This window comes from Pecten maximus, unplaced genomic scaffold (assembly GCF_902652985.1).
Source record: "Pecten maximus unplaced genomic scaffold, xPecMax1.1, whole genome shotgun sequence".
NCBI lineage: Eukaryota > Metazoa > Mollusca > Bivalvia > Pectinida > Pectinidae > Pecten > Pecten maximus.
Genome location: NW_022979796.1, coordinates 1 through 17,093, shown reverse-complemented (window position 1 = coordinate 17,093; position 17,093 = coordinate 1). Strand labels below are relative to the sequence as shown.

Here is a 17,093-nt window from a genome sequence, read left to right as displayed (position 1 = left end):
GAAACAATAAGTGTGCAAGTGTTTATAAACTATTGGTTTCTATTTAGACCTGGTTTCAGGATTTTCATCATTTCCGCTTCTTTACATTCCCTTTGTATTAAGTTTGATGAAAACATTTAACATCTGAGCATTGGTGAAAATGTTTCACTTACAAAAATCATAATTGATCATTTTCAGTCGTCTGTGTACTGCCATTCTTTGTCCAAATTCATTTCCAGTCTGACATGTAAAATTCTGCACAATTTGAACAAGTAATTGCATATGACATTTTTTTGACTTACAATTCATATTCTTTTGTACAGAGAATTTCAAACCATTTTTAAAAATGCAAGTACTGCATTCATTGATTATTTGATATGTTCCACTTCTACATTTAGAAACCTTTGGGATATCACATACATCATCAAATTTGGAGCAAGTTAACAGCTGTTTTAAATTGTTAGGTTGCAGTGTGTTCGTTGTCCTTGTCCTTGTAGTAATTCTTCACATTTGTTTTGGTTACTGGGAAAATGTTGAAATTTCTTTGATTAAATGTGAAAAAAAAGGAATGATCTTATGTGTATTGCAAGTGTATACTATTATATCATTAATTAAAAGATCTTTCTGTTTGACTTTGAATAACAGGACTCGGAGCTATGCTGCCAGAATGACCGGCATGGATGATATTGACAATTCTTTGACTGCGCAGATGACAGATGTCGAGAAACACTTGTTACAGAGTCAGGCTGTTTTGAAAGTCAGAGGAAAGGTATGTATTGGAAAATATTTTTAAAAAAAGAAGAAATGTTATTTTTTTAAAATATTGAAACCAAACTCTACAAGTGTTTTATTGCAGTGTCTCCTAATATCTAAAATAACTATGTATATCAGAAATTACTTCATTTTCCAATATCAAGTTGTAAGGGCTTTGTGTGTTTTTAACACATAACTTAGTCACAGCATTGGAAACATTTAAAGATTTGAAGTCATGATTTTTGATGGAATTGTGTTTAGTACAACAAATAAATGAAAATATTTGAAATATTTCAAACATTTCAGAGAGGAAGACCAGTTCCAGTAATTATTCCCTCTGATGCCAAGCTCCCTCTTGACTTCATCGCAACCAAAGAGAGACGCAATGAAGCAGGAATAAATCCAGACAATCCGTACCTCTTTCCAAATTCAGGTAATATTCAATTGTGATTAATCATTTATTTGCACAAAAGAAAATCAGCTATACATTTGAGATTTATGGGATATAAACAAGCTTTTATGGGGACTGGAGGTTAAGGTTAGTCATGATGGTAGAAAACACATGAATGTCAGTTGTAGAAAATTAATCAGTATGATCAGAAAACATGTTATTTGAACAAGTCAAATAATAGTAAGTTCTAAGTTGCAATAATAAATTTGGCAAATAATGGTTTGAACTATTTGCTTAATAGTAAGGTAGAATTGTCCGATGCATTGAAAACCAGGCAAGTGTTATCAGGCTACTGGGTTGTATGTATGTCTATTCACAAAATAGTTTTCAGGAGATCTGTTTAAGGATAATTTAGTGAAGTTATGTTTTTCATAACCAAAAGCAAGTATACTGAGCGAAAATGAAAACTTGACGCTGGTAAATTTTGAATTTTTTTCTTTTGGTGTTCAATCAAATATTTAAACAGTATCTCTATCAAAAGTAAAGATTATGAACACATTAATTTCTTGAACTTGTACAATCAAGCACATTCCTCGACATTGTAGTGTAGAAAGATGAAAAACAGAGAATTTCATGCGAACACAAAATCCAGAGATCATTATGTGCATGTTTACTTAAACTGAATACGCACACTGTAGTTGAACTGAAAAACAAATTGAAAATTTCATTTTGATGATTGTTTAGAAATGCAATGTCTTTCAAATGAAGAATGTCCACGTGCAATGTGGAGGCACCATGCTGGTCAGTCTGTGGTCACTGTTGCAAGAGCCTTCAATTGTTCACGATGAACAATTTGTAATACATTTATCTCAAGATGAGAGATGACCAAACCGGAACAGTTACCGACCACCCGAGGCCAGGAGCGTCATGTGTGACATCACTTCAGGAAGACCATGCAATATGATTACGACATCATTGCAACAGATTTGTCACTGCAACTTCCACAAGTAGGGAGATGTTTTGTGGAAAGATAACTGCACAAACGGTCCGAAATCGCTTCTGTGCCGCTTCACTCCTTCCCCACAGACCCCGTAATGAACCAATTTTAACACCACTCCATCGCCGCAACCGACTTCAGTGGGCAACAAGACACATAAGGTTCAATCAAAGACAGTGGTATTCGATTGTCTTCAGTGATGAATCTCAATTTACCCTAAAATGGCAGAGTTCGTGTGCTACAGGCGAGGTGAACGTTACGCTCCATTGTCATTGTTTGGGATTTTTTTTTTGCGCATGCGGACATTCTCCTCTTGTTGTTCAGGAAAACTTAACTGCTGTCCGGTACAGGGATCAGATTTTGCAACCTGTTTTGCTTCCGTTTATGCAGAGACATGGTCCTGGACTGACGTTCCAGCAAGACAATGCTAAACCCCATATGGCAATTCTTAGGCAGAATTTTCTAACAAATACCGGTGTTCAAGTTCTGGACTAGCAGTTGCTAAGCCCTGACCTCAATCTGATTGATCAAATCTGGCACGAGCTGGGTTGACGTGTTCATTAAGAAGTCAATCCACCAAACAAGTTGCAAGATCTTCAACATGTCCCTGTTGAGCAATGGTGACATCTTCCTCGGGCAGTGTTCACTAATGTTCTGAGATCCACAAGATGTTGTGTGGCTGTACAAGACGCTAAAGGTGGACACAATTGTTACTGAACACCTTATATACATTACTAATGTTACAAACTGTGAGACGTGTTTCTGTTTTCTACTGATGTCCAGGTGTTCTGTGCACAGGATACAGGAAATTAATTGCCTTAAAACTAATATTAAATAACTGGTTCCAAAAATACTGAATGTCAAGTTTTCATTTTTGCTCAATATATATATTTCTTTACAATAATGTTAGTCTTATATTCCTTCAGAACGATTCATGTTTGATATTTAGGAGAGCTGATATTTTTGTGGTGTTCTTAGTCAATAATCAAGGCTTTCTTAATCATATGGCTACACAGAGGCTGTTGTCCTTGCTACTTGAGCATGTACATATCATTTGCTTTAAAAAATGATGTCCAAACCAAAGCAGGAGTATGTGAAGCGAGTAATTATTTTACTTACATTCATTCACACATTTGTCACCTTTTAAAATAGATGCATTATAGCAGGTTTAATAGTACACATTTCTCATTTTGTAACAAACTCCTGTGATTAAAATGGGTTTGTTTACTTGGGTATGATGTACTATTTTTGCATATAAAGTTATTGGTTAGAGCTTTCCCAACAGGTAAACTGACCATTAATATATCAACTACATAATGTTCATCAGGACCAATATATTTTCGTTACACTATGTCAGTTGACTATATTGTCCCTTCAGTTTGTAGCTGTAAGTTTTCTTATTCATACATTTGATAGCATTTTGATTTATTTATTATTTGTTTTACTAGCCTTTTCATATGCAAGAGGATACAGTTCTCTGAAAACAGTGTGTTCAGAATGTTCATTGGCTGCCCCTGAAAGAATAACCAGTGTGACCATGAGGAAATACACAGCAACATTATCTCAGGTATGTGATGCATAAACTAAACGGAATCATTAAATATGTTCCTGATGCAAATTAATAAATTTACTAAATTGGATTTTTGATTGGCAGTTGTTGGGTTGCTAATCCATTGTTATTTTGTATGTAAAAAAAGGTTATCATCATTTGCGTGTATTATTAATATAGCGCTTTTCGCCTGATGCTAATAATGTTGATAGAACTCAATGTACGACCTATAATAGTGCAAAATAATTGAACCTCGGTTAATTTGAAAGTCGGTTAATTTGAAATATTTTGACATTCCCCTACGACCTCAATATAACTGGGTTCGACTGTATTCATATTGTAGATGAACTTCATCTTGCACCATTTGATATGCACAACACACATGTTCTAAATTCATGAAAACTATTCTGTTATTATTATAATGATATTTTAGACTGATTGCTTCAAGAATTATATTTATCATCAGTTATCATTGTTTCCATGTTCCTTTCTACCAGATGATGAACTTAACAAACAACCAACTTGATTGGGTATGTAAACACCTTGGTCATACCCAAGGTGTACACAAGACAGCATACCAACAGATGTCGGATGTTATTGAAAAGGTCTACATCAGCAAGCTGATGCTCATTCAAGACCTAAACCTTACTAACAAATACCAGGGAAAGGACCTGGAAAACGTTGATATTAGAGGTATTTCTACTCTTATATCCGAAGTCTGTTGTAATTGTCTAGTACCTAATACGTGTTAGTTTCCTCTTTTTGTAATGACTGATTATGATAACATCAACTGTAAGAATATTTACCTAATAATTATTTGTCCCCTACCGGTGAAACCGGGGGGTGGGGGGGTGGACTATAGTTTTCCTCCTCGTCCGTCTTGTACGTACGTAACATCAAAGTTTGTCAGCACTCTAGCGGCTTCATTCCTTGATGGATTTTGATCAAATTTGAAAAATATACCAAAGATAATAATATCTTGGACAAGTTTGAATTTCAGAGTTTTTGGGTCAAGTTCAAGGTCAGAGTTACTATTTTTACGAAATCTTTGTCAGCTCTCTAGTGGCTTCATTCCTTGATGGATTTTGATCAAACTTGACACATATACAACAGACCATAATATCTCAGACAAGTTCAAGTTTCAGAGTTTTCAGGTCAAGTTCAAGGTCACAGTTACTATTTTTAGGAAATCGTTGTCAGCACTCTAGTGGCTCCATTCTTTGATGGATTTTGATCACACTTGACACATATACAACTTAGCATATTATCTCAGACAAGTTCAAGTTTCAGAGTTTTCAGGTTAAGCATACATACAGAGGTAATGTTTAATAGTATGACACATATTAGTACTTTGATATGGAAGGAAAAAGCATCCTTACACCTCATGTCAATTAGTATGTGAGTAACATGTAGATTAGATATAACTGAAGTTGCATAGGTAATGATAGATTATATCTCATTGATCTACTTTAATTAAGGTAATTTAAGTTACAAAATAGTCTTGAGTGAAACACCAAAAGGCACCATTGTGAATCATTACAGTGTAATAACTAGTCGGGACCAGTAGGGGACTTGTATTGCTTTAGCAATACTCAATATCCTTGTTATTATTAATATTAATGACATGGCAAAAGTGCCACAATGCTAATTTTGAACTGCTTTCAAACTTCTGTATGTTACATATAAATAGTGTTACTTAAAATGAAATTTTGGTTATCTGAATTTCACTGTGCCCGATAAAAATTAGATCACTCTATACATTGTTGCTGTTTAACACAGACCAAGTGTCATGGATACCTATTTACACCATTTTGTCTGGTATTCATCATAACTTTTCATATACAGTCAAACTTCGTATCGAAGTTCAAGGGACTAGGACAAAAACTTCGATACATCGAGACTTCGATTCATTCGTGGTTCGCTTCGTCGACTTGTTCACACCCTAGTGTTATGGCACAACACTTTCACATAAACAAACACAGCAAATAATACGACATAATTTAAATACAAAGAGAACGTTTTATTACGAAAGAAAATTATTTTCATTGAAACAAAAATAGTTTTAGTCGAAATCAACGGGAAATGGACAATGAATACTTACATTCACATTTTTTTCTCTAAACGTAAACATACCTTCAACTACTGTATATGTATTTTACAGATCAATATCAAACGAAACGAACCGCAGCACAAAAGTTGCTATCGCGTGTTACAGTTATTATTTAAAGACCGATTCGAACACGCTATAAGTATTAATCAATTTAAAAGAAAACAAACAATTATCATAATGCAGTCTATCGAGAAACAACAGCACTAATAACCCTCATTATATTCCGTAAATTTGACTTCGCTGTATGCTATTACCGCAATGGCGGGAGTTAACATCAGACGACGTCCCATTACCACTGTTGAATAAATATCATGGCTCGTACAATGTAAGTACGCAATTAAACTTAAATTTGTGTCTAATCATTAATTAATATTGTAACACAGACTAAACAGCCAGCTTTTATAATCCCTTAGTCAGGTAGCGCCTTTCCGGCAAGGTGTAAAATTCTGCTTTGAAATTCTGCCGCGGGGCAAAAAACACCTGTGGTGCTTTTGGGCAGTCCAGGTAATTTTTTTTGTTCGAATCACGAGGTGTTAATGGCTGTGTTTTCATAGACAATGGTCCTTGAAAAAACTTCGATACATCGAAAAGTTCGATTCATAAAACTTCGATTCATAAGGGGGTCAGTTAGTAGTGTTATATAGCAATAAAATTCGGGACCGGGCAAAAAGTTCGATACATCGAGAAATTCAAATCATCGAAGTTCGACTCATAGAAGTTTGACTGTAATTTCGTTCAAAATTTCCCAAACAGATTCAATAAAATTTTGCAGAGAAACCTTCCATGGCCAAAAATGAACCAAAGTTGAAAATTATATGGTTTTCCCCGGCCATTATGTGTTTCTGGAAAAGCAAAACTTTTGAGTGTAATATTGTCTCAAATTTGAGCCTCTCACTTTCTTTTCATAACTGTTTATAGCTAATAAATGTAACCCAATACAGCTTGGAGATTATAGAAACAAAAAGACATCTCTTATTTTTCCTGTTTATTTTTTAGATATAGTGTATGCAAATGAGGCTGCTGATGAGGATGTTGATGAGGATATAGCTGATGGAGCAAGAGCTCATGTTCATGACGATGTGTATGTATTCTAACAAGATCCTAACAAATGAGAAAGTTTAAAGCTGGTCTGGCTTGAAAAAAAAAAAGAAATAATTTGCAATTTTATTGTTTTGCACTTAAAAGCTTTCGGAGAGGCTATATACTTCTGAAAGCCATTGGATATCCAAGTTCAGCATTTTGATTCAGTTCAGAAATTAACTTGTTTACAGTTCTTATTACTGTGAGCCTTTGTTAAAGTAACAAATGTCTACCTGATCTGTCAAAAGTATATGCATCTAAAGTGATGTAATACATAGAGGATATTCTTTGTTTCTCAAATAATAATAGTGATATTTCATTGAGTGGGATGGAAACTTTGATATTTTCATGACCATATTATACGACCATATTTACATTTTATAATATTTTTTCTGGCATTTCATTGCATTATATTGTAAATACCGACATTAGTTGTCATTTCTCCTACTGTTGCTGCAAAGCGTTGTGTGGGAAATCGCTGCATGAGTTGTCATCCCTGATACTTGTACCACAAAGCATTATGGGAAAAATGGAATTTTCACTGGAAATGCTGTGATCTGATGATCTGATTGGTCAAAAACAAGTGGAAAAGTGAAATCGATAATTTCACTTGAGTGAAGATATCGATTATATTTTCACTATAAAACCTTATATTTTATCTCAAAACATGTAATAAATTTCTTCACTTTTATTTTGTATTTTTATTGCATGATTGAAGAATAAAGAATAAAGCTTTTTTAAGGTTGCATATACATCTTTCTTTACAGGCAAATTTCTGCAGATGAAGATGAAATCAATAACTTATCAGGCGATGAGTCACAGAGTGAAAAATCCTCTGATGAAGAACCCCAGCCAGCAGAAAAACGAAAAAAAACTGCATTTCACAGGAAGCGCTGGACACCTAAGGAGGAAGAAGAGATCCATCTCTATTTCAAATCTTACATTCAATCAGGAACTACCCCGAGAAGGGATGCATGTGAGAAGGGCAAACTTAAAAGCAAAAAGCACAATGGTGAACTCTACAAGCGGGAAAATCATCTTATTATTAAAAAAATAAGTGCTATGAATCATGCTAAAAAAAGGAAAGTTTCCACATGATATCATAGTGTAATGGTACTGCACTTGTGTGTGTAGATTTTTTATTTATCCGTTAGAAGCAAGGTTTTCTGGATGATGGCCTTAATAACTGCTCATTATATTTGGACTATTTGCTCATGTTGGATTGGAGTTGATAGGACTTGCCTTTCTGTAAAGAACTAGCCTTAAACGATGGACTCAACTCTTGCCATATTTTGACAAAATATGGTATCACAAATTGGTTGTTTTACTTTTTCAATATTATAATACTAGTCACTCATGTTTGGTAAGAACACTGTCATAATGGACATTTTTGTGCTGAGGTTTTGTACTTGTGTCTATATTTAATGCTACAAACACAAAATTTCACATACAGAATTTCTCTTACACTTTACTATTAATTGGGCTTCATTTAGCTATTTTGAAGTTTTCATGTATTCAAGCTGTCATAACCAAACATGGAACATTTTTTGTATGGTCATCCAGACACAAATAAATTCAGATTCTGAATTTAACCTCAAGTTTACTGTGATTGGGCTGAATTGTTGTTGAGCTTTATTTCCATCAAAGTATTTAAGCTGTCATAGCCCAACTTTAATTATGCTTAAATGTGTATATGGTCATCCTAAACACACATTTCAGATTCTATTGATTAATTTTGTTATGTTGAAGTTTTCCACTTACTTTGTTGTTGAGCTTTATTTCTTAAAGCAAACCTGAGTTAAATTTAGGTATGGCCTTTCCATCAACAGAATTTCATTTGTGGTTTAACTGAAATGCTTGGTGAACCAAACTTGAATCAAACATGTTAATACAGTCAGCAAATCTTGGATCTCTAGGCAGATTTGGGGATTTCTGAAATGGAACATCATGAAGTTATATCTTTTTGGATAAAAAAAAACCCGATAGATTTGGGAGATTTTGAGAAATAAATGTATATTGAAATTTTGGTCTTTTGATTAAGATAAAAATTCATTAATACAACATGTTTTCTCATCGTTATGATATAGAGAATGGACATATAAATATGTGTTAATTCTTGTGTTGATTATACGACTATATTCTAGACAAAATGTAGGCAAGTTTGTGTATTTGTCATTTTGATGATGACACTATAAATTCAAGATGGAAGAAAGCATCTGTTTGGTGTTATGCATCATTGTTTCAGTTTTTCTTCTCGTTTTAATTGCTTTGGCACTTGCAATTTATATTACTATTGTGAGGGTTTCAAATAACTGGACTAGAATGTTTTTGTCCTGGAATATAGACAGAAATTTAAACTAGGTGAGTATTATATGGTTATTGTCCGTTTTGTCCATTATTGTTGTATATATCCACATTGAGAGTCTAATTGGTGACAGGAAGTCATGAATGTCACATGATTCTGGCTGTATACATCATAACCTAGCTGTAGTTTTTTCATGTGGACAAAATGGAGGAAAGTTTGGTGTATTTGTCATTTTGATGATGACATTGTGACTTAGTAGTAACACAAGCAATCGGTATATGAGTTTTCTCATAGGAAAATTGAACTTCTCTGTCAACACTTGTACAGTAACATTAGTTTTGTTTTAAATGTTGGGCAATATTTGGAATGTTTGAGGTTTTCTTTGCTTCCTGTTTCTACTTCAGGCTTATTCTTTCGTATATTCTTCAGGTGAAGGATATTAACTGTGTTATTGTCACTCCGAGGGAAGGAAGAGAATGTTTCGGTCTGAAATTTTATTGCATTGAACACGCTGAAAGAGTTACTACCTATTGCTGTTTGCACCAAATTCCTTTCAGCTGTGATTAGGTTTACATCATTAAACATACCAAGAAAGTAAATATTGGTAAGCAGCTGGGAAATATTTTATTTGTGGTGACCTTTTTTTGGATTCATGTAATGATGAATGCTGACGGTTATTCTAATAATATCCCATGTGGTCTTTTGCTCTTTCATTCTGATATTCAGTATGCAGAAGCATGTGCCTTTTGTTCTGACTTTGACATAGATGTTTTGGAGTTGTTCATAAATGGTTCAAACTGTTTGATATTTTTCTCTCCTGGAGAACTTTTTGCGTGTATTTTCTTCTGTGATCTTCATAATTTCACTTTCACAAAATATATTTCATGAAATGAGGCAAGGTATATATACAAAGTTCCAGTTAGGAATATAAAAAAAAAGTGACATTTTATCAATGCAATTGAGATGCATTGAAGCTTTTTGCACCAAATCCTTTCAAATGTGGTAAGGCTAACATTACAGCAAATTGGTTTTATACTTCTGCTTTATGTTTGTCAATTTGTGGTTAACATTCAAGTAACAGTTTTGGATGCAATTTTTTTATACCAGGTAGACTTGCTGCTTCATTAGGTTTGCTACTAAAGATCACTTAATTTTTGCATGTGTATAATTTCGGAAAAGGTAAAGCATTGTCCTATTTGGGAGACATAATTTTGCAGGTACTATACTTCAGCAAAATTGTATTCCCAAGGAATTTGAAGTCACGAATGATTCTGCTACAGAATTAACGCAAAATATAATCCCATGCAAAAAATAAGTAATTTACAGTATATTAAAATCAAAGTTGTACAGTAATTCAACTGCACATCTTTTGTGCATGTTTTGTTGATATATTGCTGTTTTAATACAACCTTTTGAATCTGTTTTCCTTGTAAACATGGTTGCAAGGTGGGTTTCATATATGTATTGAGTTTGACATTAGAAAGAACAAGTACAGCTTTTAATTATGTTTTAACTACATTTTATGTGTAGAAAGCTTTAAAAAAGCGTTGTTCTATTGTTGATAAAGCATGAAAATGGTAAAGAATGTAAAGGACTGGTCACACATTGTAGTGGAAGCTGGCAAAAATTTTGCAATATGAAGCATCATGTTATGATGTACGCTACAGATGAGGTTTTATGTAGGATGTGTACAATATAAATGGCATTTAATGTATATATTCTATACTCTGAATGTTAAATTCTTTTAAAATTGTGGTAGCTATTGAAATCTAGGTATGGCTTATATTTCATGACATACTTTTAAATTGTTCACAATAGTTGACTTAAAGTTGAACTAAGGTTGTCAAACCACCCAGATTTCACTTACTGGTTGATCAAGAGTTATTTGTAATTGTAAAAGACTGTGTAATTGGTTAGACAGACTGAAGTAAATTATTTCAAAGGAATAATGTAGGTAAAAATGATTCAATACAGCCATTGAGTAATTATTTCACCAACTGGTGAAAAGACCTATTGTTTTTGTTATGTTTCTTATTCTGCTTCTTATTATTTTTCTTCCAAATTTTGTCTGTTCCAAATCTTTTAAACGGTAAACTATAGGAATAAAATCTTTTTAGCATATTGTTAGCACATATCACTTTAAAATCTGCACAGGATTTTTATGGTGCTGGTAGCAACTCTCTCTTAATGGCTGCTAACGAGAAAGTCTGGACACCATTTTTCTTGCAAAATTACAGTATCATAGATTGGTTTTATTGATAGATAGTTTGTAGGTTTAAGCCAGGTACTCAGTTCTTTACTATGAATTGCTTTTTGGTCTTCCAACTAAATAAACATACATGGTTGTATCAATGATATGTTTACATGTGTATGTATCCAGAATGTTCATCAAGTCTCAAAGGTAACTGATGCATCACATTACAAATAGCAGCCCCCAGTCCTCATTAAATAATTGAAATGAATTGTTAAAATTTGTGTACTTAGATATTGTGTGAAATGAGTTTTCATACATTAAAATGTTGTATTTTGACAAATTCGTTAGTTTATCTCTTTTCACATAGAACATTGAGTACTGGAGAGTTGGTATACCATCGTGTATAAAAGTGCAATGACGAGAATAATTCTTTTTCATCAATAACAGGCATAATTGCACATGGATTCAATTTTTCAGTATTCACAGAAAAAGTGATCATAATTCACAAACACATGCATAATGCACCTTCATATCTTGATGAAAGTGGCCAAAATGTTGGAGGCGCAGTCAGAGTGTTTCAACTACTTTCAAAAATAAAACTCTCATAATTTATGAATTTGAAAGATTGGAGGAGTGCAACAGATTTTAACACAATTTTGTATATTACTCAACATCAATACCAGGTAAGATCTTGGATGAGTTCGATATTGGTCAAATTCCATTAACATTTACCAGACTTATGGGACTTTAAAATGGCTAAAAGTGATCATTTCTATTTTTTTCACAAATAATAGCAATAGAGACATGAAAAATATATATTATTCACAGCCATTTACAATTTTGTGAAAGACAATATTAAGCATAAAACTCTTATGGACACTTTCCTGTTAACTATCTTTATACTCATTGTTATGTACAATGCTTAAAACACTTTAAAGACAATGATAAATCTGAAAGACTAATGTAACAGAAATGTTGTTGTAGGTAATACTACTTGTATTATCATTATGGAAGTTAAAAATACTTTTTGACACTGCCAAACATTATTTCAGCACTTTGTCATGGATAATACAAAAACACCTAATTCTGGTTGATATTAGGGATACACTATATATATATCTATATGTCCATGCACTGTTCGACTACTTGTCCATTTATTTATGTGTTTATATATACATTATTAATCTATGGAATATATTATATCCATATACTGTGTCTACATGTCCATACACATTGTGTGTCTACATGTCCATAAACATTGTGTGTCTATGTCCATACAAATTGTGTGTCTACATGTCCATACACTGTTGGACTATCGCCGTACTTGTCCATTCTTTTATGTGTTTGTATGTACTTTATTAATCTATGGAATATGTCCATACACATTGTGTGTCTTCATGTCCATACACTGTGTGTCTATGTCCATACAAATTGTGTGTCTACATGTCCATACACTGTGTGTCTATGTCCATACACCTTGTGTGTCTATGTCCATACACATTGTGTGTCTACATGTCCATACACATTGTGTGTCTATATGTCCATACACTGTTCGACTACTTGTCCATTTATTTATGTGTTTAAATATACTTTATTAATCTATGGAATATATTATATCCATATACTGTGTCTACATGTCCATACACATTGTGTGTCTACATGTCCATAAACATTGTGTGTCTATGTCCATAAACATTATGTGTCTACATGTCCATACATTGTTCGACTACTTGTCCATTTATTTATGTGTTTATATATACATTATTAATCTATGCAATATATTATATCCATATACTGTGTGTCTACATGTCCATACACATTGTGTGTCTACATGTCCATAAACATTGTGTGTCTATGTCCATAAACATTATGTGTCTACATGTCCATACACTGTTCGACTACTTGTCCATTTATTTATGTGTTTATATATACATTATTAATCTATGGAATATATTATATCCATATACTGTGTGTCTACATGTCCAAACACATTGTGTGTCTATGTCCATAAATATTGTGTGTCTATGTCAATACACCTTGTGTGTCTATGTCCATACACATTGTGTGTCTATGTCCATACACATTGTGTGTCTACATGTCCATACACATTGTGTGTCTATATGTCCATACACTGTTCGACTACTTGTCCATTTATTTATGTGTTTAAATATACTTTATTAATCTATGGAATATATTATATCCATATACTGTGTCTACATGTCCATACACATTGTGTGTCTACATGTCCATAAACATTGTGTGTCTATGTCCATAAACATTATGTGTCTACATGTCCATACATTGTTCGACTACTTGTCCATTTATTTATGTGTTTATATATACATTATTAATCTATGCAATATATTATATCCATATACTGTGTGTCTACATGTCCATACACATTGTGTGTCTACATGTCCATAAACATTGTGTGTCTATGTCCATAAACATTATGTGTCTACATGTCCATACACTGTTCGACTACTTGTCCATTTATTTATGTGTTTATATATACATTATTAATCTATGGAATATATTATATCCATATACTGTGTGTCTACATGTCCAAACACATTGTGTGTCTATGTCCATAAATATTGTGTGTCTATGTCAATACACCTTGTGTGTCTATGTCCATACACATTGTGTGTCTACATGTCCATACACATTGTGTGTCTATGTCAATACACCTTGTGTGTCTATGTCAATACACATTGTGTGTCTACATGTCCATACACATTGTGTGTCTATGTCCATACACATTGTGTGTCTATGTCAATACACCTTGTGTGTCTATGTCCATACACATTGTGTGTCTATGTCCATACACAATGTGTGTTGTGTCTATGGTCCATACACATTGTGTGTCTACATGTCCAACACATTGTGTGTCTATGTGCAATACACCTTGTGTGTCTATGTCAATACACATTGTGTGTCTACATGTCCATACACATTGTGTGTCTATGTCCATACACATTGTGTGTCTATGTCAATACACCTTGTGTGTCTATGTCCATACACATTGTGTGTCTATGTCCATACACATTGTGTGTCTATGTCCATACACATTGTGTGTCTATGTCCATACACATTGTGTGTCTATGTCCATACACATTGTGTGTCTACATGTCCGTACACATTGTGTGTCTATGTCCATACACATTGTGTGTCTATGTCCATAGGCATTGTGTGTCTACATGTCCATACACATTGTGTGTCTATTTCCATACACATTTTGTGTTTATATATCCATACACGTTGTGTTTATGTCCATAAACATTATGTGTCTACATGTCGATACACTGTTGGACTACTTGTCCATTCATTTATGTGTTTGTATGTACTTTATTATTCTATTGAATATATCCATACACATTTTGTGTCTATACATGTATATCCATACACATTGTGTGTCTATGTCCATACACCTTGTGTGTCTATATATCCATACACATTGTGTCTACTTGTCCATACTCATAGTGTGTCTATATGTCCATACTCATTGTGTGTCTACATGTCCATACACATTAATATTGTGTGTCTATATATCCATACATATTGTGTCTACATGTCCATACACATTGTGTGTCTATATGTCCATACACTGTTCGACTACCTATTCATTAAAAAACTTTTGAAACAAGACACATAATTAGGGATTACATAGACTCACAAGTGCTGATTCGTTAGAACACTTTTTCTAGTCCCATAATTGCCCTAGACACATAAGAATTTAAGACACTTAATGAAAAGTTACATAACCCCCAATTCGTGGGTCCCTCCGTCCGTCCGTCCGTCCGTCCGTCCAGACGGACGGACCACGGACCACGGACGCAGGGCGATTTGAATAGCCCACCATCTGATGATGGTGGGCTAAAAAATGATAGCTTTCACTCAGCATCAATCAAATAGATCCTTCCTATCAGCATTTTAATTAGTACATGATATAAGAAAGAGAACTTCATCTTCGATACAGTGTAAAGTGTAAACAAAGTCACGATAATTCCCTGTATAATGCCCTCTACCTGTTGTTCCGTACCTGGCTGTCACAACAGAGGAGGTCATAGCTTTCCCGCGGATAGCAAACTGAGGAAAGCATGGATTTGTGCGATCAAACGAGGCGGAGACAGGTTTTGTTTGTGGGCCTCAACAGTATAGCATAGTATGCATTTCATCAATCAGAGTTCCATTCAACTTTACGAATTTTAGCGATAAAACAGATAACGCTGTCGTTGAGAGAAGTTAAAAGTTTACCGTAAACAAACTTCCATTGGACCGGGTTGATTGTAGCGCCCTCTCCCGATATCAAGTACGATAACTGGCCTCGATTCGCCATTAGTATACCTTTAATTGCAAATTAATTTTACCTGTAAAAAAGGTGCAATTTTAGCAGGTAATATACAACTATCAATGAATTGTGTTAATTTTCAAGAAATATGTTATGACTGTAATGATATATCCAATAATTAAATTGTTACAAGTTATCTTAAAGTCTACATTTTTTTCTCACCTGTTAATTAACTTTACCTGCCTGTACAGGTAAAAAGGATCATCTTACCTCATCAAAATTTACACAGGTGGAAAGAGCAGGATCTGATAAACAATTTTCTTACATAACATTTTCCACTGTGACAACAAATAAAAAAGTTATTACAGATTGAACATCATACATGACGGATTTAGTACTTAGGCAAAAAGAATACAACAGCCAGGCATATACTATAGTAATATTGCACAGCGTGGTAAGGGTTAACATCCTCTTAAAATTGAACGCTATCTAATGCAAATGATGATGTGATTTTGTATTCATTAGGGTATCTGTATAATTCCTGTTTTTCAGAAGTGCTCAAAAGAAAGCCTGCAACATTAAAACAATTTCTGGAAGACATCAGTTGGGCACTAAGGGAAGAAGATGTCAACATTCCCAATCACGAGACAGAGGTCATCCGAATTACAAAGGCTCCGTACGCGTCTGGGGAGGAGGATATATCTGAATCTGAGATCACCAATGTTAGGGCTTCATCTCCCAATCATGAGACAGAGGTCATCCAAATTACTCAGGCTCCGTACTTATTGGGGTGGAGGATATATATAAAAAAAGTTGTTCTCAGGATGGCCTGATTCACCAAAGACCAAGGTATAACATCAAAAAGAAAGTGAGCTTTATGCTAATCAAGAGGAGAAAAGCATCCAAAAAGAACACTTAATCATTGAAATAGCATTAGTGAGCAGACATTGGTATCAAAGGAATTTTACTCTCATATATTTCTAATAGACAAACAAATCCAGAATGAACAAAAAACCCAGCGCATTTTGGTGATGAGATTGCAAATAAGTAGTAAACTATGTGTTTCTTGTATTTGTGAGAGATTTAACTCTATACAGTTGTTTTATATAATGGCATTTGGTTTCTTTGTATTCTATAAGCTAATAAAAGCTTACTTCACCATCTTAATTGTACTTAATACCTCAGTTGACCAAATTAAACTATCATTGTGGGGTTATAATGTCTATTCAAGAACTGTGGGGTTACCTACTTAGTGTTGTAGTGCGATGATCATTGTGGTCTATATCATACCTGTGGGGTTACCTACTTAGTGTTGTAGTGTGAGGATCATTGTGGGGTTATAATGTCTATACCATATGTGTGGGGTTACCTACTTAGTGTTGTAGTGTGAGGATCATTATGGGGTTATAATGTCTATACCATACCTGTGGGGTTACCTACTTAG

The 17,093-nt window shown here is 33.9% G+C and overlaps 1 protein-coding gene across 1 annotated transcript; it reads left to right on the top strand.

Annotated features, from left to right (window-relative positions):
* Positions 1-624: 624 nt before the first annotated feature.
* On the top strand, positions 625-11,694 carry LOC117319213 (the record flags this gene model as incomplete). Its single annotated transcript, XM_033874051.1, is given in 6 exon segments — positions 625-748; positions 1,039-1,165; positions 3,569-3,687; positions 4,167-4,362; positions 6,776-6,860; positions 7,627-11,694. Coding segments are annotated over 6 exon segments (982 nt in total), but the record flags the coding sequence as incomplete, so codon positions are not given.
* Between the last annotated feature and the right edge of the window lie 5,399 nt (positions 11,695-17,093).